Source organism: Indicator indicator, chromosome 20 (genome assembly GCF_027791375.1).
Source record: "Indicator indicator isolate 239-I01 chromosome 20, UM_Iind_1.1, whole genome shotgun sequence".
NCBI lineage: Eukaryota > Metazoa > Chordata > Aves > Piciformes > Indicatoridae > Indicator > Indicator indicator.
The window spans coordinates 16,085,555-16,109,507 of record NC_072029.1 but is presented as its reverse complement, the minus strand read 5'-3'; the positions used below and the strand labels follow the sequence as shown (position 1 = coordinate 16,109,507).

The following is a 23,953-nucleotide window of genomic DNA, read 5'->3' as shown; positions in this document are numbered from 1 at the left end:
AACACTATTAGATTTGAAGATGCATGATCTAGGACACCACACACAGTTCATAATAACACAGCTAGCATAAATGCATCAGAAGCTCACTTTTTCAAAGTTTCCAGCTGCTCAGTTACTGTTGAATATATGCTCATAAAAGTAAAGAGTTATCAAAACTACACCACCTTCTACTTCTTTGGATTGGCTTTTTTATTGTAAACATACAGTAGCATCAACAGTTTAAGATAAACCCCCTAAAATAAAAAGTAAAAATCTAATCTCCTGCCCACGCAGTTCTCCCTTTGAGACCGAAATGAAAGAATGAGAGGTATTAGCCACATCACTTAACACATTCCTGGAAGGCATTTGGATGCTGTGGTAAAAAGGGGTGTAAACAAACCAACAAAAACCAGTGTAGCTTCAGTTGTCTAACTCATGGCAGGCTCTACACACAGTCAAACTGGGACCACGTTCACATCGTGGGTGTCAATTTCCCTCTAAGTATAGCTTAAACTCAGCTAAATGTTGTGACCTATATGGTGCAGGGGATGGAAGGACATAATGTTTCCTGTGGGCTTAAAGCACAGAACAAAAACAACGGGTGTGTTGTGAAGGAATGGTCATGATATCCTCCAAATGCCACAGGACGATAGTTTCAGAAAAATCTATCATTTGCTAAGCTGCATAGATCAGGTGTCTCCCCCTTCCTTTTCTACTTGAGGAACTAGTTATCATTATGGTCATTGAAATATTCAATATTTGATTTCTATTGTATCATCAGGATGAATGTTTTCATATTTCTCATTGCTGTAAGACCATCAGCAGATGTATGTTATCCTAGGTCCATGGCACAATTTTTGTTCCAGGTTCTCCAGAGACTTGTGTCTGTTACTTAGGACTATGGATAGATGTCCATAGTCTTCTGGATCTAGCTGGAGCAGCTTAAGATGTCACTGTGCTTTACCCTTGCCTCACTTCTGCTAACAAAGCAACTTGTTTGAATGCTCCCTAACCCACTTCAGCAACAATCAACTGAGTTAGTGCAGAACTCCTATTTAAACTGTTTGAACTCTCTCAGCTGATTCTGATTGAAGTGGGTTAGAGAGCATTCACACAAAAAACTGGGAGAGCTACCCGGGTAGTAATCAATGCCCGAGGGACCCTGATAAACAGTTTGAGAAGTGAAGGGCAGGGCACAAAGGTTTCAAATCTCTGCAGCTGTTTGCAAATTGTATCTCTGCATAGAGCCTGTAGGCTACAAGCGAACAATACCTCTGGTTACAGATGAGGCGTTCTCAGCTCTAACAGCTATAGGTTTCTCAAAAAAAAGAAAAAAGAAAAAACCCAACCCAACCCAAACCACAAACAAACAAAAGAGAAAAAAAAATAAGGGAAAGTTGAGAATTATAAGAAAGTTTACAGTGATGTGCCTGTGTAGCATATGAGCAGATACTCTCTGAGTCCAGCACAGCATATTGTGCAACAGCATGGGAGAATGGAAATTTTGGCCAGGAAAGTCCAAGCATATTCTTTCTTTTATCTGTTGGATGCTAAAGCAGTGCCTTTCATGTGTTGTTTTGATTTGACTGGCCTGAAGTAGGGGGCAGACAATTTTTACCAAGCTTTAATCCCCACTTCTGGAGCCTATTTACTGGAGTCTGAGCGTTAGCAGTTTCAACTCACCGATAAGGAAATGCTTCCAGCAAACAAATTGGGCTGCCTTCCACCACGTTCTGTATCTTCCAAAATCTCCAAGGGGGAACAGAGTGAGCAAATATGTTGAGTGAGTGTGCTCAGTTTGTGGTAAATGGCTGAACAACCCCCCCCAGGGCACATGCACAGACCACAGGCATCAGACCAACACTGACCGATGCTGGGCATGAGGACCAGAAGATACAGCTCACTGCTTTGCTTATACAGGCCCTCGGCCTACAGCTACATCCTCACAGGAAACACATTTGGTCTTGTGGCTCATGCTTGCGCACAGGCATCTGAAGGGTCTGTTTGTGGCAGAGCCACACACTCGCGGTATGAGCAGAGCTGAGTCACATACAAGACACCATTAGCATGGGTGTAAATTAGGTAAACCAACATCTTTGCAGGTGAAGCGTGTTGCAAACCAATTTTTATTTTTCAAATGCCTTAATTATGCTAAGTTGCATTCTCGGCCTGTGTATGGCCAGCAGAGAGTATTTGTGGGCTGTAGCATGGCCACCTGCACCCAGAGAAACACAGCTCTGTGTTTTTCACAACTGACTGATTCACTATTGGGTGTATTTTCCTGGGGTAAACCCCACCTTCACTGAAACGTGAACTATGAGGCAAGGCTTGCTCTGATGGGCAGCACAATCTGCAGTGTTTGCTAAGGGTGTGATGAACCCCCTCGCAGGCACTCTGTATCCTTTGTGGTCACACAGTCCTTGAAAGAAACTTTTAAGCTGATGAAATGCATCTGGGCCAGTGTGTCCTCACTGGCCCTGGATGACAGGCTGGCTCCTGGCCTGGATTAAAGACCTGCCCTCAGAAGCAAGGCGAATACACCACCAAGCCCACCACAAGGGAACCACCCCACTGATATGCGTCACTTCTCACAAACTTCTCCACTTCTCTCCACTGCAACCTACTATCTGACCCAAGATGGCGCCCGCCGGGGGCGGGCAGCGGCAGAGGTCGCGTCACGTGGCGGCGGCGTGCGGCGCGTGCGCCCTATGGGCGGCGCTGACAGGCGGCTGCATGGTGCCGGCCGCCGCTCCGCCGCCGATGCACTGAGGCCGCGCCGGGCCGGGCCGGGCCGGGGGAGCCGGCGGCGGCCTGGATGCTGGCGTAGGGCCTGCATTGCCGGCTCCCCAGCATGGCGAGCTACCTGCCCCCCTGCGTGATAGACGGAGGCACCGGGTGAGTGCGGGGAGGAGAGGGACCAGTGCTGCCAGTCCTCATTCTCGGGAGCCGAGGGGTTGTCTCCGCCGTGCTGGCGCCCCACAGCTGCTCCTCGCCGCTGGCAAGGGGCCAACGGGGGGAGTTCTTTCTCCTGTCACTGGTCTCTGCCCCTGGCGTGTGGCTCGGTCCCCTCTCGGCCTGTCACCCCTGGGACGGAGAGTCTCTCTTTCGACCCTTTAGGGCTCTCTGTCACTGAGGCGGCTGCTGCAGCCCACTGCCCTCTGCAGGGTACTCTCCTCAGTCTCCTCTTGCTCTTGCTCCCCGCTGGGAGCTCGAAGTTGGACAGTCCTGCTGCGTCCCGGCCGTGTGCCCCGGGCAGGTCGTGTGCCCCTGGGGATGTTATTTTTGTGTATACTTTTCTCTTCTTGGGTCCGTTTTTTCTCGTGGTCTTCGGGTTAAAACTATTGCGTGATTAAAATTCTAGAATTGGGGATGACTTATTTTAAATGACTGGCAGGAGAGAGACGCCACATGTGCTGTTGCTGGCAGCTACAAACGGGCTATGATAGTAGTCCAGAAGCAGGTGAGGTGTGCTTGCTGGTGTCCCCTTGCATGCACAGAGGCATTGCTGGATTGCACTTTGGCTGTGACTCTGGACAGCATGTGCATCTTGAAGTTTTCCAGGTATCACCTTCAGCCAGTAATGGGGTAGGAGCTAACTGACTCACACTATTGGCATTTCTTACTTATTAGATTATCCATTCTTCACCTTTGTGGGGCTTGTCCTATGTTTAGCCAAACCACACGTTTTGGAACTCAAATCTTTGCAGACTAAAATGAATCTAAATTGCAGAGACTATGCTCAGAAGGCATTTTAGGAACCTAAGAGAACCTGGCTAGAGAAGGGACATTCATCATCCTGTAGACCAATTCTGCTGTGCCTCAGGAGTAGGAAGCGTCAGAAGGAGCTGTAATGAAGGTGATGCTGAGTATGTGCTGTGCGTTTGCTAATATCTTGCCTTTGGCCCAGTAGTTACGGACAGCTCAGAGGAGAGGAGACACTGGTCCTTGAGTAAACTATTCAGCTAGTAACTTCTTGTCAGGCTCTGCTTTAGTGTCAGTGATTGCACAAATCTATTGCAATGATAGAGGTTTCCTCTGCGAGGAATGTGCAGCAATAGTTGAGTTACTTTAATGCTTGAGAAGTTACCTTCAAAACTTCCCAAAGTGAGCCATCTTAAAAAAACCAAGCAAAACCAAATCAAACCTATCAACCAAGAAACGCAACCCCCTGTATAACTAGAGGAAGCCCTTTCCAATGATGTGGTGTTACACTGGTGGTCTGAAAAAGTGTTTCATATTTTGAAATACATCTGTATTAAACTCACAAAACTTTCAGAAATCCCTTATGTTGTTTGTGTTTATACCTTGTATTACCAGAAATCAGCTCTGTCCCCTGGGTGGGGAATACTTGAATCCACAGCTTGAAACTTTGGGACTGGAATAGAGACTTGAGTTCCATCTTGTGTGTGTGATTCTTCTTGTGCATTAGATACTCCTTGGTAGTTTCCCAGGTTCCTTCTATGTATTTGCTTGAAGATATTTTAAATATCTGTTCTCCACAGAATTGTTGGTGTTACAGCGATATAGAAGAGTTTTTCAAGGAGAGAAATGGCAGGTCTAGGTGGATCCTTTTAAAAGGCTAAGGTATAAATTATGAAATCTAGAAAATGCCTTAAATGCGATGTCCGTCTTTTGCAGGAGACCTCCTTTGCTCTTAGTTTGTGGAGTGATTCTAATATTGCACTAGCAGTAGGACTTCCTGACCAACAATTGTACACAATAAATAAAAACAAAGGCAGGCTTATTGTGTCCTTTCAGAGAAATAATGACCAAAGTAGAATTTTCAAGTCTAGTTCTTACATGGGTCAAACTGACGGAGTTGAGGGGCGGGGTGTGTGTGCGTATATCAATTCATTTCAGGAAGAGTTCAAATTATCTTGAAAGATGTGAATTTGCATTTCCATACCTCCAAATGATTGTGGTTCATATAAGACAACATGTTACCTCTGCTGATGAGACTTCTTTTACTTCACTGCCAGGCACTCAAATGTGGGAACTTTTCAACCATGAGATTACTGAATACAATATAAGTTACCTTGCAGAAGTCCAGAAGAAATAAGTTTGAACCGAAGCAGCCAGAAGTAGCTTGACTCATTGATATGCAGTCTCTGGAATTTTCCACTGCGTGGGCTGAAAACCTTCTTATTGTTAGGATGAAACTACTTTGGATTACAAACTTCAAACAATTAATTCAAATTATTCATTCAACGGCTTTCAGATGAAAAACTTGGAAGAGCATAGCAGAAAGGAAAAGGTATATGCAGGCGTGCACTGTGCAGCATTATGTATATAAAATACGCTTTTCTGCTTACATTTCTGGTACTGAATGAAGTGCTTTATCCAGGCACTAATCCCTCTTCTTTTTGTGTAAGGAGATTTAAGAAGTTTGTGAAAAGCCTGTTGTTGTGTGTAAGGAGCCTGGTTTAGTTTACTTTTGTTTGCAGCTGTAGACATCAGTCCTGTGAAATGCTGGAATATCTCAAAAAAAAGCAACAACAGGTGTATAGAAAATAAGTACAGACCTTCGAGGGAGGAGCATATAGTCATAGGACAGGATAATGTTGCCTTTTTCTGTTGGATAGATGGCTTGAACTTTATCATAAACAAATTTGCAGATTCTGCAGAAAGCCATAATTACTTCCATTTTGTTCCTTGTACCCTACTTTAGTTTTTATGCACTACATCTTCATTTTCTGTGCGTGAGATTTTCCAAGTGATCAGTTTACACATTGCTCTGAGTCTTTTTGTGGAGAAGGGCATGCTATTTTTAGTTTCTTAGGGCTACAGGGTCTTTTTGGTGTCGCTGTTTTATGTAGCTTTAAAGTTCATAACTAGTTCTATTAATGGACATTTAGCCGTGGGACATCAGAATGCTAGTGGGTGGGTGTGTGAAACAAAGGTGTCTTAAAATACTTCTCTTTTAGTGTGTATATTTGCAGGTGCTGAGTACTTCTATTTTGGGTGCATTTTATTGAAATAATTTTTCTTTTAGTAAAATAAAATTTCAATAAGAAAGACATTTTTCTCTAAAATTTCTTTTAGTAAAGAAAAGTTAGTTCGAAGTCTTACTGATGAGCTTAGAGGTGTACTTGATTTTTGGGAGAAGTGAGATGGACTTACCTTAAAGCTTGAAGCTTAGGGTGGTGTTTATTCTTTCAGAGCTATTGTTGCTGAACTGGAACCTCAGAACATGTTAAATTCCCTTCCTCTTACTGTATTTCTGATGCAAAATGAGTTGCTTTAGCCAAGTATTACCTCTGCTTTGTACATGTGAGACTTCCTAGGAGACATTACTGTAATTGCTCTTCTGGGTCTAAAGATCCTGGATTAATTAATTGTTGTTTATAATCACAGGCTTCAGTCCTGTAAAGTGCTAGACTCATAAAAGTAATGGGTCCAATATTTGTTTTATTCCTATAGTGGCTGTTGGTGCTTTTGGGTGAGTTGTGCAGGCATTATAGTTTTTTTGTTTTTCTGTTTGATACTTCCTCCTTCATCCCGTCTTTCTTTATTCCCATTTGTTCATCACATCCTCCTTCATTTAAAAAATGCCTTTCCATGTCTTTATGAAGACCTTGTGTGGAGAGTTTCTCAGGCATATTTGTAATAATGATGGTAGAGTCTGTTTATGGCAGCAGAGCATCACAGGTGTTCTGGCAGTAATGACTGCTAGTTATTGAGTGTCTCAGCTGTCAGTGTTCTCTTGACAGAGTTTTTTTTTTTTCTTTTGTACAAGACTTTAACAAAGTATTTTACTCTTTTCAGTCACTTCATATCTTTTTAGAGCTTTAAAAATATTTTTATTTTTATTTTTTCTCTTGGATGTAACACGTCATTTTAACGATCTGGACCAAAAACTGATAGAGAGCGGGGAAATGCTACAGTCTTCACAAATGAGCTTTGGTCTTTTGTCCAGACTAAAAACTGATGGCTTGTTTTTTCAGATGGGCAAAGCAACTGCCTGAGTTTGTGATTTTACATGCCTAAATTATGTTGCTCTGATGCTTTGGTAAGAGTTTTCCAAAATACATCTCTGCTTTTTAAAGTGGCTGAAGAGACAGCATCTGCTCCCCAGCTTGGTCCGTTTGCATCTTCCAGTCATTTTTCTATACAAGTTTTTCTGTATGACATCAGAGGGGATCAAGGTTAGGAGGACCATTCCTCATGCACAAGATAGTGAAACTGATTAATGCACTAACTAATCACCTGTGAAAAAGAGTGTGTAGGAGACCACTTGTTTCAACAATATATAATTTCCAATGCTTTTTAAAAAACGAGTAGTCCCTCCAAATCACCTTGCACACAACAATAGCTTTAGTCTATTGGATGAGTCTTCTACTAATCTTTAATGCAGCCTCCAGTATTTTATATTTTGGAAAGTTTCCAGTACATTCCTGTCTCACTGGCAACAAATCTGCTATTTTTAATGAAATTAAGTTGGAATACTGGTGATCTACACATTCCCTACAGCCATCTCTGTAATTTACAGATCACAAGGCGTTGCATTACCATTAGTCTGCTAGGCTGTAACCCAGGAGAAAGCAAAGCATGTTTTAGATGCTTAAATATTCATTGAAGAAGGGACTGAAGACCAGGTAACCTCTCTAACTGTTTTAAGTTCAGAGCCTTTCAGGTCAATAAATATTTAAATACCTTGTATAAAAGGGAGCAATCTCTGTCGGAGGTTCTGGAAGTGGGTCACCCAAACACTTTAATGTACTCTTGAGTATGGCTCTGGAAGGTGGAATGTGTTCAGGTCCTGCTGGGCAGAAGAAAAATCTGGGACCAAGTCTGTCATGTGAGTGAATAGACCACTGGGTAAGAAAGGCCAGCACAACTGCATCATCTCTGTTCCTTCTCTTTCTCAATGGCTTTGAGAGTAGTTTGATGTCTTCCATTTGGTTTTGTCAAAATACCTGAGATGCAGCCACTTACTCAAGTCTGTCTCTTTTTTGATCCTCAATAGACTTATATTTTGTTAAGAGTATTTTTTCCCCACTTCTTTACGTCAATGTTGAGTAGTGAATTTATTCTTGTAGTTATGGTATTCCTCCTTCATGGATTAATAGCATGCAAACAAAATTTTCTGTGAGGTGTGATCTTTGAAGAGAAATCTTTTTCACTTATGCTGAGAAATAAGCTTATTGCATAGTTTTGAGTGGGGTTAATTAAGCTAGTGAAAAAAAAATGGTAGAGTATTGAGCCTGGCTTTTGGTAACTCTATAAGCTATTCTGGTAGGGGCATCTGAAAAGGAAGGTAAAGTTGATAGCCCAAGGTGACTTTTGGAAGGGCTTTAGTACAGTGAGTGGGTGTAAGTTTAGCATGCATGCAGGGCAGGAAAAACTCACCTCTCATCTGGAGTTTAGTTTAAGAAATGAGCTTTGGTTATACTGCAGGAACCCTAATTTTTATATATGCACACACACACAAATATTGTATAGAAAATACATATACAGATCTACATGCTTAGTATTGTATTCACTCTGAGTTTTGTTACTGAGGCTTGGAGGGCTGTTTTCCTGGGGTTTCTGCTGGGTTGCCATTTCTAAGTCTTACAATTTGGTGTTTTGAATCCAAGAACATTTCCCTTGGTCCTCACTGTGCATTTGACCAAAACTCATTTCAGAGAAAGAAACAAAGAGGAAATACCCTGTAATGTGTCTTAAATCGCAGTGTTACAGCTTGTTACACTTCAACAATGTTCCCTAGGTAGGTCTTATTCGAAAATGTGAAGAAGCTATAAAATAATCATCATAAAAAGAATTCTTTCTAGTAATTCCATTCTTTACAAATGAGTCTAATGTCTTGATTATATTTTTTGAGAGCCACAGGAAGTTTGCCGTAAGCATTTTGGATTGGACTGAAAACATATGCCCATCTAATGATGATTAAAAATACAATAAACTCTGGCACCCCAACCATAGTCTTTGTCTTTTAGCCTTGGGGAAAAGAGGTTTTTTTAACTATTATTTGAAACCTATTGAAGCTATGGCTTTGAAGAGATACTGAAAATATAACATTTAAATTCCAAGGTCACTGCTAATTCAGTTTTGATTTAATGCCTTTATCTAAGCAAACTGACTTTTAATGTTGTTTTTTTTTTTATGCCAAGTAGTCCATAAAGGGGGGACTTAGTGTTTAAGCTGTTAATGAGGAAGCAACCCACTTCTTTAGTGATGGGATAATATTGTTTGCAAATATTGAGAACAGGCTAATATTTGCAAAGACCAAGAACAGAAAGTAAGAGCTGAGTTTTCAGATTTGATACTTTGAAAAACAAAACAAAACAAACAACAACAAACCCCCCCAAACCACCACCAAACCCAAACAAACATACCAAACCAAAATACCCCACAAACAAAATTTGTAAGCTGAATGTGTCTAGAAAATAATTAACACCTAAAATATTTACTGCTTCTGAGTTTTCTTCTCAGCAGGTTGGCACCTGAAAGCATAACCCAAAAATGTAGATGTGGTATGTGATTGTTTGGTTTCCACTTTAAAATTGAAAGTGTTTTTTGTCTTTTTTCTAGGTATACAAAACTTGGCTATGCAGGAAATACAGAACCTCAGTTCATTATCCCATCATGTGAGTAATTTTTTGTCCCTCCAACTTCTAATATGCACTGCTATCACTGAGTGTTTCCCTGAGTAAATGATGTGCTTCCAAACTTTCGGCTCAGACTTCATAGTCTCTTGTCCATCTGGGAAGTGGTATTCATTGCATTATCATCTTTGTCTAGAGTGTAGCTAAACAGAACTCCTTGTTTGCAGTTAGCTAGGACTGTTGCTCATTAAATCAGCTTTTGGTTGCCATGACAAAGATGAAGAGAGCTCCAGTTCAATTTGCTTTTTATCTCCATTATTTTTACGCCAGGACTCTTGAGTAGGCAGAGTGCAATTTACCTCCTGTCTACCTGACACCATGGTTACTACCTGGATAATCTGGGGAGGGCTTCCAATCAAATTAAGTACTAACTAAGGTGCAGATGGTGTCTGCCTTATTTACATTGTCTGGGACTGTAGACAGTTTAATATTCAAAAAGTTGTTCCTAATAGAAAATGTTCTTTTTGGGTGTGTGTTTACCAATTAAAATGCTTTTGCCTATTCAACAGGCTTTTATTGAGCAGATTTACTCTTTCGTTTGTGTGTGCAAAAACTTGTTTAAAATGTTACACCTTTCTGGTGTTCCTGTTGTAATTGTTGTCTTAAGACTCTCTCAAATGCTATATCTATCTAACTAAAAAAATAGTAGCACTGACTGCATATTTATGCCTGTAATGGCATTGGTAAAGGTTTGTGTTCTGTTGAAGTGGGATAGAACGAGTTTCCTGTGAATTTCTTATAAATCCTGGTTCATAAAACCATAAACTTGTTGGGGCTTAGATTGTTTCCAAAATAATTGTTTGCTTGTCAGTAATTTTTGGTGCTGGTAATATTGGTGCATTTATGGGTGATGGCTGTCTGCTCTGTGTTTTCTACTGTGTTATTCAGATCCTGATTATGACCTATTAAAAGAAAACTGTATATAAGTAAGGTTACATTTTAAGAGTACTTTTATTCCATTTTTATTTATAGCTTGCCCTAAATTTGTTTTTTCTTGCTGTCTCATCTTCTTGCCTGTAGCAGCCATCATTTAGTAATTTTAGTGGTAGTTGCAGTCTGCTAATGGGAAGCTTAAGTTCTAAGATTTCTCTGTAGCACTGCAAATTGATTTCTGTCCTTCCTCCTTCTCACCAACTGGGATAATGACTCCAATACTTTCTTCTGAAATACATAGTTGATTTCTTTTGCCTGTGCTCTTTCTCTGAATTCTGGAGTTGAAACTCAGAAAATCACGTTGCTTACTGGCTTTAAAGAGGATCTCCAACGGAATGCTGCACTTGCACAGGTTTAGTGACTGCTGTAGAATCCTTAAACAAATAAATATTAATTACTTGGTATTTAGCTGTTTGAATTTTGTTTTGATATCTCTGGTCTTTATATTAAGGTATTGCCATCCGAGAATCAGCCAAAGTAGGTGACCAGGCTCAGAGGAGGGTGATGAAAGGTGTTGATGATCTGGATTTTTTCATAGGAGATGAAGCCATAGATAAACCTACCTATGCTACAAAGGTAAGCATGAAATATATGGGAAACTTTCTAAAGTTTCACATTTTTATTATATACTGTTCTGGGACTTTTTAGTAGTAATTAAAAAACCACATTGACTCTTTGTGAGGTATTTTTGTTACCTTTAAGAAACTTCATGGTTTTGTTCATGGCTTTACCTTAAGTGTCTGTTTTGCTAGTGTTGTCCTGTGTGATTTGTGCTTAAACCCTTACCTAAATATCCATTGATACAGTCCAGCTGCTCAGTTTTTCAAATTATTAGCTAGTAAAATTGTCATAAGCACTGAATATTTAAATTCTTGCTAAAAGTGTATCCTCTTAACATTATGAACTGGGGAATGTCTTAGATACTTTTGCTACAGGGAATGTCACAATTGTTTTGTGGAGGGCTGTCTTTGACACTGCGTTTTTGTGAATCATATTTTCCATACCCTAGTAGAGGACTTCTTGTACTTGCAGAATGTTACCAGCTTATGAATTATGTGGAAAAAAGCATTTTTATACATCCTACTGTGTTACTTAAATGTCAGCTGTGCTCTTAACATTGAACAAAATGTAAACACATCCCTGCCAGAATTTTCCTTGAAAAATGAGTAGCCTGTAGGGTCTTTATTTCTTTTTCTAGATTGAAAGCCATGTTGAAGCCAAGTATGATTCTCAGCTTTATAAATGATACAATTTATACAAAGAGAGATTAAAACACAGTGCTGCAACAGAGCAGTAGTACTTTTAGGAATAGAGTCTGGTTTCTGCCTTCTAATCCTAAAAGGCAGGATCACAATTTGAAGTATTTGGGAGTGGGAAATAACTGGAAATAGTGCTTCTAAATTAAAATTAGGATAGTGGGTTTAGTAAGATAACCATGTGATGAAGCATTTTCATTCTTGCAGAAGATGTAAGAGGTTGAGGACTTAGGCTTGTTCCTATTTCTGGGTTTGTTCATAATTTTTTACTCTAGAGCATTGACAAATTTTCTTGTTTCAGTGGCCTATACGACATGGTATTGTTGAAGACTGGGACCTCATGGAGAGATTCATGGAGCAGGTCATTTTTAAATACCTGCGAGCTGAACCTGAAGATCACTATTTTTTAATGGTGAGTTAAGGAGAAAAATGTTTTTATAATATTTTATAAGAGAACTAAATAATGTTTTAATCGGGAGTAGCACCATTGGAGGTTTTTTGTTTCTATGTATCTTTTATTTTTTCAGCAGCTGAGGTGGGAGGAGCAGGAGGAGGAAAGTAATTTGGAAAGCTGCATTCTAACTAAATTCTCTTCATTTTGCAATGCAGGCTACTGTAGAAAGGATTTTAGTTTTGAAAAGCTTCAATCACTTTGTTTAAATTGTATTTGAAATTTTCTGTTTTGAGTGCAGTAAGAATTTTAAATGATTGCTGTACCAAACAATCAGTGCATGAACTGTTAGGACTCTACTGAGCTGCTTTTTCAAAAATACTTTATTCTTTTTTTTTCAGACAGAGCCTCCATTGAACACACCAGAGAACAGAGAGTATCTTGCAGAAATCATGTTTGAGTCCTTTAACATACCAGGACTTTACATTGCTGTTCAGGTGAACATATTTCTAAAGTACAGTATAGCTATAGTATGTACAGTTTTCTGTGTGCACGCATCTGATATGTTTGAAACAGATTTTTCTGAGATTGTAAATGAGCACACTCTGCCTGCTTCTAAATATAATCTCTTTCTCATGTAGGCGGTATTAGCCTTAGCTGCCTCTTGGACGTCACGGCAGGTTGGGGAACGTACCTTGACTGGAATTGTCATTGATAGTGGTGATGGAGTGACCCATGTAATTCCTGTGGTATGTAGCAGGGTGCAACTTGAAATTATCTGTGGTTTGGATAAATACAGGGTTTGTTTAATTACGACTTTAAATAAGAAACGTCAAAAGAAGCTTAATTTTAAAATTTGTTGTAGTGTTGCTTGATTGGGATTTTTTTTCTTCTCTTATGATTGTTTTGAAGAGTATGTCTTTTATTATGTGAACTTATACAATCAATTTAGCTTGCAGACTATAGGAAGGTCACAGTGAGGATTTGTTAGGCTATCTATTAAAGGCTGTTCCTGTGTAAAGCCTTGTCTTCCATTACTGTGATGTCTCAGTTCTGTCTAGTATTAGTGCTTGCCAAAGTTTTTGGTGTCCTGCATGCCACTAACATCTGACAAGAAATGTCCTAATTTTTTTGATGTCCTGCATTTTGATTTTTCTAATATAGCTTGATAATGTGTGCTTTCTGTATGATTTTAGTGTACTCCATTTGTTGTACTTTATTGTACAGAGTTAGTGAACTCTGCTTGTGTGTGAACAACTATAAGTTTGTATAAATGGGTGTTCGTATACATAGTCGATCTCGTACATCTTAACTATGTTAGGATGTTAAAAATACAGAATCATATGTGCATACTGACATCTGTTTATGTCACTTCCAGTATTCCTGAAGCACCCAGTATGCTTGAACTGGATTGATCAATTGAATTGATCAATTATTTTAGGAATGAAAATTGGTTTCCCTTTAAATTCATTTTACATTTTGGCATTAACCAGTTTTTCAGTACATGCATCTTGAAAATAATTCAGCTAATAGACTTCTTTGTTTTTATTGTGCTTATTATTGATGCTACTTAATGTTGTTTTTTTTTTTTCTTCAGAATTTTAGTCAATTGTGTGCTTTCTCCTACTACTTTCTTCATTCTCAGACAAGATATGATTGGCTTGGTTACCTTCCAACCAAAACCATTTTATGATTCTGTATTAAGTTTGCTTTTCAGATCATGCCTAAAAGGAGCTATGTGATCAGACTGTCTTCTAATGTGTGCAAGTCTTTTTGCCTTTCACTTGTGTATCTATTAGGTAATTGATATCTGTTTATATGTGGTAATCAAGGTATTTTAAATAAACATAATGTTCACACTGGAGTGAGTTGCACATTTTAATAGCACTTTTAAGATTTTACTTTTAAAATCAAAACAAAGTATAATAAGAAGGAATATTAGTTTTGCTGTTAATTAATGCTCAGTAGATTTCCTCCCCCCCAATTTATTCTTTTTAACTCTATTCCTACACAGGCAGAAGGCTATGTAATTGGAAGTTGCATCAAACATATTCCTATTGCAGGTAGAGATATTACTTACTTTATTCAACAGCTCCTAAGGGAAAGGGAGGTGGGAATTCCTCCTGAACAATCTCTGGAGACAGCAAAAGCCATAAAGGTACACCTTCTTTATCTCTTAATAAATAAATAAAACTCTTCAAGCTAATTTTTTGGCTTTAGCAAGTTGCCAGTGGCTGTCTTAAAAATGCAAATACAGACAATAAATTGTAATTACTCAAGCTTCTGGTGGTTTATCATACCAAGTGCGGGGGAAGGAGAAAGGAAGAAAATCTTCATGCTAGACTGTTTGGAGTGTTCTGCAGATTAAATCAACATTTCAAGCTTTAGATTTGTTTAAAATTTGTTTTTTAATTTAATGAAAAATAAATGCATGTAGTGTAGTGTCAGTAGGGTGATTGTGTCTGATCTGGTAGTGAAAACTTGCCATTGAACTTCTTTATTACCAGAGACCTAATGGTTTTGTGATGTTTTGATTTTGAGAGAAGCTAATCCAGATGAGACAGCATGCAATCTTATTGAAACAAGTGGACCATGCACATTGTCCTGCAAGTCTTCAGTAGTCGTTTTTGTGAGAATATCTCTTAAGCAGCCCCATCTGGAAGAAAGTTCACATATTTTTGTTTCCTGATTGTGTTATATTTTAGTTCAATGATTGAATAAATATTTTTTGCAGTTTTTAATGCATGGTATTTCTTACCAGGAGAAATACTGTTACATTTGCCCTGACATAGTGAAAGAATTTGCCAAGTATGATGGAGATCCTCGGAAGTGGATCAAGCAGTACACTGGCATCAATGCAATTAACAAAACCAAGTTTGTTATAGATGTGGGTTATGAAAGGTTCCTTGGACCTGAAATTTTCTTTCATCCTGAGGTAAGAATAGGGACTAGTAATACATAATTTAGACTAACTTTTTCTGTGTGAGTGAAAAGTGGGGGGAGGGGAGACACTGTCATTTTTGGTGCTGGTGCGCCATCATGTGGAGGTACCATTGCAGCAAGTCTCCAGACTGCAAGCAATGTCCAATCTCGAGTATCTTCAGCACAGAGCAATGTCAGCACAGCAGATACTTATTCTCTAATGTCCTGTGTAACCTGTAAGCTGTCTTATTATGTTTCTTTAAAGACAATCTGAAATGGAGAAAAAAAGGTTTTCCTTTTTTTTCAGCATTGGTTTAAAGCGATACAATTTTATATTGAGTGTTTGATTGTTTGCCATCCTTTTGGTAGCTGCATGGTTGCATTGCATTGATGGTATTTTAACTCTTGGACAATGACTTTGATACCAAGTTAATTTATAAAGCGTGGAAGCTAAATTTGTCCTTGAGGGAAATCTGTTGAAAGCTCCGTTGGTGTGGTCATGAGTAACATGTACAATTCTGTGAAGCATTGCAATACCTAGTCTGTCTGTTTTTGATAGTTTGGTTCAAGTGAGCTTCAGGATATTGTGATATCAAGAAGAAAGACTCAGTTTTTAATATATCACAGCATAGCAGAGAAGGTCCTCTCCATTCCTGAAAGCTCCACTGAGTTCATTGCAGGCACCCAAATCCTATAATATTTTAAAATGTAACCAAGATCCACATTCACTCTGAAATTTTCTTTTGTCTGCCCTTTCTCTGTGGGAATTATATTAAAAAAACCCCACCTTAATTCTTTCACTTTTGTCTAAATTCCATCTGTAATCTCTTTATGGCCAATTTGTAGTTACCTGATCTTGTGCCAACGTTAAACATCTAGGCTAAATAGTGTCCTCCCTGCTGTTTACCCATGTGATCTTACAGAGGCATTGAATCACATGTCAGGCACTGGTTTAATAGTTCCTCTTTCCATAGTCCCTTCAAAGACTGTTAGGAACAGGATAAAGGACTAATTTCCATTTTCTTCATTTCTTGATAGTTTCTTGGCTCTGTATTGAGGAAAAAAAAATTAAAAAGCCCTGAACTGACTTTCTAGACAAGAAAAACAAACTAAATGATATGCACTGCATCCAAAGAGAATTTCTCGCTGGACTTCAGTAACTCCTCACTTCAGAGGGTACAAGTTAGCTAGGTAAAAGCTGCCTTTGATAAAGCTGTCTTGTAATCTTTTTCTGGTTTCAGTTTACAAAATTTCTTCTGAAGTCTTTTAATGCTCTTGAAGGTTAGGCTTTGGGGTTTGCAGTTATCCAGTTTATTTCTCCACTTTTTAAAGGAGGTATTTTATTTGCTATTTTCCAACCAGACAGTATTTGCTAGCAGACTGCAATTTCACCTGTCAATTCTCTTGTCCCTCTTCTGGGAGCATGTTATACTCTGCTTTGGATGCCATAGCTCTCGTTTTTATTTGCTCCTTTTGCCTTGCTGTTTTATAAATACCTTTATGGAGAGTTGGGAGAATTTTTCAGGCCATAGCTCATTTAGATGAGAACTGTCCACATGAAGCAGTGCTGCTTCCTTCTTCTCTTTATGCGGCTTCATGTTTTAGCTTCTTGCATGATTAACTCTTACTATGGAAATTAGCTTATGGCTCCTCATCTCCAGGCCAATTTCTTTTGCTGTTGTGTTTTGACTGTTTAATTCACTTGGTTAAATGCTTCATCTTGTTTAGGATGTAAATCCCAAATAGTTTCTACACCTTTGGGAAAGTTTTAAAGTTATACGATAATGTATCTATAATAATGTATTTAATTTAATTTCTCAAAATTCAATCTCTGAAACGGCAAAACCTAGGGCAAAACCTGTTCTTTCTTCTTTTTTGCAGCTCATGTTAAAATTTAAGTGGAAAATTACTACTGGTCTAAAGGTTTCTAGAACTAGCATCTCTGACTCTCTAGTATTTATAAATGCAGAAATTTACTTCAGTGCTGTATTGGTGTTTCTACTGATGGGAACTTCCATTCCAGACTCAATTAGAGATTTAACCTTTTTGAATATTAGCACTTTTTGAATGTTAGAGATTTTGTGCACTTGGAAAAAAAATACTTTTTGGTGCGAATTTAACATAAGTATTTTAGTAGGCTTGAAGTCTTTTTACAGGGGAACATTCTGATTTGCACATAGGTATTTGTGATTTCACTTAAAGGAAAAGACAGGACCGTGTTGCAAAGTAACAGTATGTTTTGTTTAGCAGAAGTCATCAAACTCATGTCATACAAAATAGTAGGTCCATAGCTCAATAGTAGGTCTATAGTCTATAAACAGTGAATTTATGACCAAGGAAGAGAATCTGAATTTCTCAGCAGAAAAAGGAATTCTCATTTCTCTTGTACAGAAGTTGGTTAGTTATAATGTAGAATAACCAGTGAGTAGGAGTAATACTGCCTCTGTTTCCTACCTGCTCCCTTGAAAAGTCCTATTACAAAATCTCTCCACAGTCTCACTTCTACCATTCTTCAAACCAAATTCTAATATTTCTTCTATTTCATTTTAGTTTGCTAATCCTGATTTTATGGAATCCATTTCGGATGTAGTTGATGAAGTTATACAGAACTGTCCCATTGATGTCCGGCGTCCATTATACAAGGTATGGTCTTTCTGGCAAGACTAACTTAATTTATTCAAAGGCTAAACATCAACAACATCATCATGTAGCATGTATGTAGCTTTCACTTTCCCCACTATGAGAAATGTGAATTTTGAATAGATAAAAAGTTCAGGTTAAACAAAGTGCTGTTTCTGCCCTTCCTTTTTGAAAGGAAGGTTTTCTGTGACAGCGACTTGATGCACAAATAAGTGTTATCCCTGAGAACTGATGAGGCAGAAGGATATTATTTGCATCTGACACTTGTAATGTGAATTCTTGTGCATGAAGGTCTTTGTTTTGCACAATTTAAGGGTTATGTGATGGTTTCATCCCTCTCACTCTCCTCTGGCCCACGCTTTGTTAAGCAATAGTTTCAAATACGTTTATATTTTTTCATAGTCTTGACTTGTATCAACCCTAGCATTCTTTGGGAAGAATGTTGTATAGTTCGTGTAATTTTGTTTATTTGGCTAATTCCTTAGCTTCCTTTTAATTCTTAAATATTGTTCCACAACCTGTCCTTACACTGATCTCACATTTATGTAAATATATAGTGTAACTAATAGCATGGAAATGCAGAGAAATTAGAGACAGCAGTAGCATAATAGGATTTATGATGTGCAGAAAAACAGGGTCCCTTCTCCCAGCTTTCAGGTTCTACTAAACATGTAAGTAATGCATACTCTGCTTGTATCAGTGGGAAACATCATCTCTGTGGAACAGCCACAACAGATGCTAGTGTTGGATGCTTTCAAGAGTAGTTGCTATTTAAATACTTCTTTTCAACCTGAAAATGCTCTGAAATTTGACCCAACATTTGTCAGTCAGGGCATGAATTTTAGCATTTAGTATGGAAAAAAAAAAGTAGCTGAATTTAGCAGTTCCCTAGTGAATATAGTTATAATAACTTTAAAGGTGGTCAAAAGGCTTTCATAAGTTTAAAACACTGCTTGATATTTGAAGAAATGGTATCTTTTGTTGGTTCAGAAAGTGTCACTCTTATTCCACACTCTGCTTAACTTTTCCCCGTCCAGAGTCTCTCCCCAGATACTTCCAGAGTTTAGGTGATAACAGGAGATGAGAACAGTATTTTGACAGCTCTGAGGTCTCTGCCCTCTCCCAGTAGAAAGGCTGTAAGTGCAGGGTCACTGGCTTTCCAAGTGATTTCTTTCAACTTTTCTGTGATGTGTTTGCACAAATACACGGATGAAAGAATTTAAGAAAAGCGATACCTGAAACCAGATTTTGTCAGATATCTTTAAAAGATGCTAGCGAGGCGTGTTTGCATACTGATGACTCAAATCCTGACAGATCAAGATGTGACATCATTGACCTCAAACTTTTAAGCTAGCCTCTCGTGCTGAAAACCTTGTATCAGGTGGGCACTGTAGTGTACTGACAAGCAGGGTGCTTTATTGTAGATAAATCATCCAGGTTTTCAGTGGAAGTGCAGGTGTGTGGAGATGGCCTTTTGATGATACTGGCTTTTCTCCTTAGAGAAGATGACTTTTTAGCTGGGTGTGCAGCTGTTGTGGGTGATAGTGAACTTGACCTTGCTGATGCCGGTAAGATTTGGACTCGGAATTCTCTTGAAAGGTTAAACTGTTGACTGCCCAGCTTGTAATGAGCCATCCTGAAAGCCTGGGAGATTTGAGGTGCAGGAGGCTAACGGGGTGGTAAGCATTCCCCCAAGGTGAGTTCCAGCTTGAATTGCTGGTGAATACTCCGAGAAGAGCTTCCGATGCACTGTGTGGTGTGTAGGTGGCGCTGGCAGACTGCTCTGTGGCGTCAGGCTGCTGTGCAGTGCCTGGCTGGGCAGGTGTGCGGCAGGGAGGAATACTGCTGGTGACGGTGCCCAGCTTATTCACTGTACCCACCCTATTCCTGCCCTTCCTCTCTGAAATGATAGGTGTCCTTAGCAAAAGACTGGAAAGGATTCTTATCTGTGCCTCAGCAAAATGACAACCTTAGCTATTAATTACAAAGTGCAGAGCAGGGAGGCTTTGTGAGTGAGGTAAGGCTGGAGAGACTCAGGCCATTAGATCTGTATCATATTGGCACTGATAATAAAGTGTGGGAAAGGAAAAGTGTTCCAGCTGTCTGGAGTGATTAACACTATCAGTGTAGTGCAGGGGTACTGAGGAGCAGCCTGTTTTATTCCTATCACAGCTGTAATTAAACTTACAGCGTTACCTGGGCTGGCTGGTTTCACAGTAGCTCAGTACTTCTGCAGTGTTTTGTGGTTACTTTTGTGTCAGAGTGCAGTTCTCCGTGCAACAGCATGAATGTAAATGTTGCTGAGATCTTTTGCTGTTACTCAAATAGTTAAATGAATGTTGAAAATCATGATTTTAAAGAAACAAAATTTGTTCATTCATCATTAAAACCCAGTGTTTCTCACAATATATTTAACTTCTTTGTAATACATTTGTACTTTGATATGTGTAGAATTTCTTATGCTTTTCATACAATGCTGGCAAATACTGCCCTGTTTAAATTAACAGACTTGCAGCTTAATTGATTCACTTTTTCAGAAAGTGCTTGGCTGCAGCTTGTGAACCTTCTAATTTTTACTCAATAATTTTTATTAACAGGCATATATTGCTTTCATTACATGTCTCTGGTGTGGCTGTGTCATGTTAAACAATTCTTAATTTGGAAGGAAGGGAAATTGGGGTGTGTTGTTGGAAAGCAGAGGATGCTTTTTTCTGTTTGGTGCTGGAAAGTCTGAAGTGTCCAGCTGAGAGTGCACTTACACCACGTTACATGTATAGTTAGCTCTCTGATAATGGTTATTGATGTCACTTGGTTACTTATAGACAAAATTTTGCTTGACCTGGCTTGTCCACATATGTGGTAATGAGATGACTCATCTTTTCAACAAGGACACCTTACTGCTTCTGTTATCTTTGACCAGTATTAGTGTTAAGCTTCTTTCAGGGTAGAGGTACTCGAATAATCATAACCCGAGGAAGGTGTAATGTCTTAACTTCTAACACTGGAATAAGAAGAGATGCTCCCAAAGTTGGCTTTGGATGTATTTAAATAATTATTCTCAGGTGTATTCTGAAACCTATTTTTAGTGGTAGTGTTGTCCACTGTATGGAGTATACTTGAAGTTTTAATTTGCTTTGAATGGAATTACTGCTTTCACTGTCTTTGCTTCATTACCTCCAGGTAATATTTTCTGATGGCATCTTTTTAATTGCTGTTTCATCACTTTGGTTGTTGTCTTCTTTCTTTTTTTTTTTTTTCCCCTCCCCTTTAGCAATTTTGTTTTTGCATGTAGACAACATGGTCACTTTGAGGCAGGGGAAGAAATGCTCTTGTGTATGAGGCAAACGGGCAATCTCTCTCCTGCTTTAATTTTAAGACCATCTGTGATTTCTGGCTCCTGCTTTAAGTATGGCTCCTTTCTTCCTCTCTGTCCTCTTTTTCTGGGAGATCTTTCAGTAATGTTGTGGGGATGTGTGCTTTTCTTGTAAGTCCACCTGCTTTGTTATGTACTCTTTTATACTGTAGGTAATTTGAAGCTGTGAAGAAGTGAGTTTTTCCTCCTGTAATGGCTTTTATGTGTGGAGATTCTTTTTTTCATGAACAAACAGACAGCTTTCTTCTCACTTTACAAGTTACAAACAAGGTTTTCCTTGTTAGTAACTTGAAAAAGAAAAGTAAGGGACCAAAGACCTCCTATGGAAACTAAGCAATGCTTTTATGGTGTTCTGTGTAGCTTGTCTGCTTTCTAACAATGTTAAGATCCAAACAGTCGCCTCTGCAATGTTGGATTTTGGGGACCTTGCTGAAGATGGATTTAAAGAATATGTTTTTATTTTCTGCACAGAATGTGGTCCTGTCGGGAGGATCCACAATGTTCAGGGACTTTGGACGACGACTGCAAAGGGATTTGAAAAGAGTAGTGGATGCGAGATTGCGACTTAGTGAGGAGCTCAGTGGTGGTCGGATAAAAGTAAGTGAGAATTTCAAGAGCATTAGTTACATGAGTAGTGAAAATTTCAGAGTTCTCACCTCACTGATGGAAATGCAGTGTGGCGAAATGCATACTATATATATATGTGTTACTAACCATATTGGTAGCCTTGCAATGTATGACAGGAATCTTAGAGCTGCTGTGAGCAGTCACTGAGGGCAGTTTCCCTTCTAGAGCTATGTGATTTTAGCAGTAGGTAAGGGGATTTAACTGTTGTGTCCTTCAGCATACTAATAATGAAGAGTTTATGACCTGATCTCCTAGGGAACATGGCAGACTGAGTAGTAAGTGTGAGACAGTGATGTGAATGGAGATGTGAAGATAGCTGGGTCTGAGCATTTTCATTTTTTAGGGATCTTGCCAGAAAATGTAAATCAACTAAATATAAGCTTTTTTTTGTTTTTCCTTAGCCCAAACCAGTTGAAGTTCAAGTGATAACACATCACATGCAGCGTTATGCAGTTTGGTTTGGTGGTTCCATGCTGGCTTCAACAGTAAGTCTTGATCAAAATTGTTCTGATCTTCCTTCCCCCCCCCCCATATTGTTTCTGCCTATATTTGATCCTGAGTACAAAGTTTCAAACCTTTTCATTGTGGCATCCTAAACTATGTCACATTCTAGAATCCTTACCCAACTTTTATCTCAGTTAAATTTGTACAGGGCAAGTGGGAATTTTACTTGAGTAAGGATATCATGATTTGCCATGATTCTGAAGTAGCTTTTATATGATAGTTGCAATGTAGTACCTTTATTCCTGCAGTTAGAACTTCAGGAATATCAGATCCAAATCAATGATGTTAAATCCAAGAGAGAAGCAATTCCTGTTTCCAGAGTGGGATTTCTTGTTGCTGTGGTTAAAAGCAATGTTCTGTCCAGGCAAACTTTCCTTGATTAACTGTATTTGTATCCTAGTATTTCTAGTCTTATTCTATTGCAGAAATGTAATACCACTTCATAAAGCTGCAATCTACAAACATTAAGGCATTAGTTGTATTTTTTTTTCTGCTTGCTATATTCTTATGTTTTTGAGGGGATTTGTTTTATATTTTCGTAGCCAGAGTTTTTCCAAGTATGTCACACCAAGAAAGACTATGAAGAGTATGGCCCTAGTATTTGTCGTCATAATCCAGTTTTTGGAGTCATGTCATAATGCTTGTCTAATGGAAACAAGATCTCTGATATCTTGCTGGTGAAGAAACTCATGTAAAGCAGAGGAAGGCAGCAGATATGTAAATACTGAAGCAAGATGTGGTTGTCTCTTGGAAGCATTTGGATCACCAGTGTGCACTGAGGCACAACTTACAGCCCCAAGTCATTTCAGTAAAAGCCATTTCTCTGCTGACTACTTTAAAGCCTATCCTTCTTTCTTCCTAAATGTGAGGTAATTGAAAATAGGTAAGTCTCGGTTTAGGAGGTTGTGCAAATACTACTGAAACTGAATGTAGAAGAATAAGGCAGCGATTTACTGCTTGAGGAAAGATTTAAACCTTTCCCACTTGTGCCCTGATTCTGCAATCAAATCTTTAGCAATGGAGCACTAAATACCACATTGCCTTCAGGGGAGCTGGGATGGATGCAGGTACCTGCCCGAAGGGATTCGATTGCAGGATTGGGACTGTACTTTGTAAATGTAGATTTTTTTCACATCATTTTGTATTTTAAGATATTGATAGGGTGAGTTGATGACTAGTTCTAAGCACGAACAGCTATCAATGTCATGGAGTGATGTTACACATTTCCAGGTGTGAGGCATGTATTGGAGTTGTGCTGGTATTTTTTTTGGGGAAAAAAAAAGCCATGTATTCTAGAAGCTGATTTGTCCTTGTTTGGATGACACAAACTAAGTGATTTACAGTATTGTATGAAGTTTATTATAGCCACTGTTACTTTGTTTGGAGTTTTCTGAAACTGTTTTATAAAAGATGATGTTTTGTTTTGATGTTGGTGAGTGGTGGATGACACATGGGCCTTGCACCAGTGAAATAAAAGCTGTTAACATCTTTATGAATGTTTGTGGTAGTCCTGATTTATGTGCTTCTCCCACTTTGTCACAAGGTTAGCTTCCCATTTATATGTCAAGGTACATGGAATCACAGTAACACTGCAGTTGAAGGGACCTCTGGAGGTTTCTGGTCCAGAATTCCTCAGTGTAGAGCTCAAGTCCAAGTCAAGTGTGGTTGCTCAGGCTTGGTCAAGTTTCAAGTTTCTTTGAATGGAAGTTCCTGAACATCT

At 38.9% G+C, this 23,953-nt stretch overlaps 1 protein-coding gene across 4 annotated transcripts; it reads left to right on the top strand.

The window, feature by feature from the left end:
• Positions 1–2,814: 2,814 nt before the first annotated feature.
• ACTR3B (actin related protein 3B) lies at positions 2,815–23,712 on the top strand. Of its 4 annotated transcripts, none has more exons than XM_054389990.1 (12): positions 2,815–2,874; positions 9,514–9,569; positions 10,972–11,096; positions 12,078–12,188; positions 12,569–12,664; positions 12,809–12,916; positions 14,182–14,325; positions 14,929–15,102; positions 17,640–17,732; positions 21,574–21,699; positions 22,131–22,214; positions 22,780–23,712. In XM_054389990.1, the coding sequence occupies exons 1-12, from the start codon at positions 2,831–2,833 to the stop codon at positions 22,912–22,914; spliced, it is 1,296 nt and encodes a 431-aa protein (XP_054245965.1). In that variant the 5' UTR covers positions 2,815–2,830; the 3' UTR covers positions 22,915–23,712. The 4 variants fall into 4 exon arrangements, with proteins under 4 accessions (XP_054245965.1, XP_054245966.1, XP_054245967.1 ...); XM_054389991.1 differs by having other exon boundaries at positions 22,776–22,907; XM_054389992.1 differs by lacking the exon at positions 21,574–21,699 and having other exon boundaries at positions 22,776–22,907.
• The last annotated feature ends 241 nt before the right edge of the window (positions 23,713–23,953 follow it).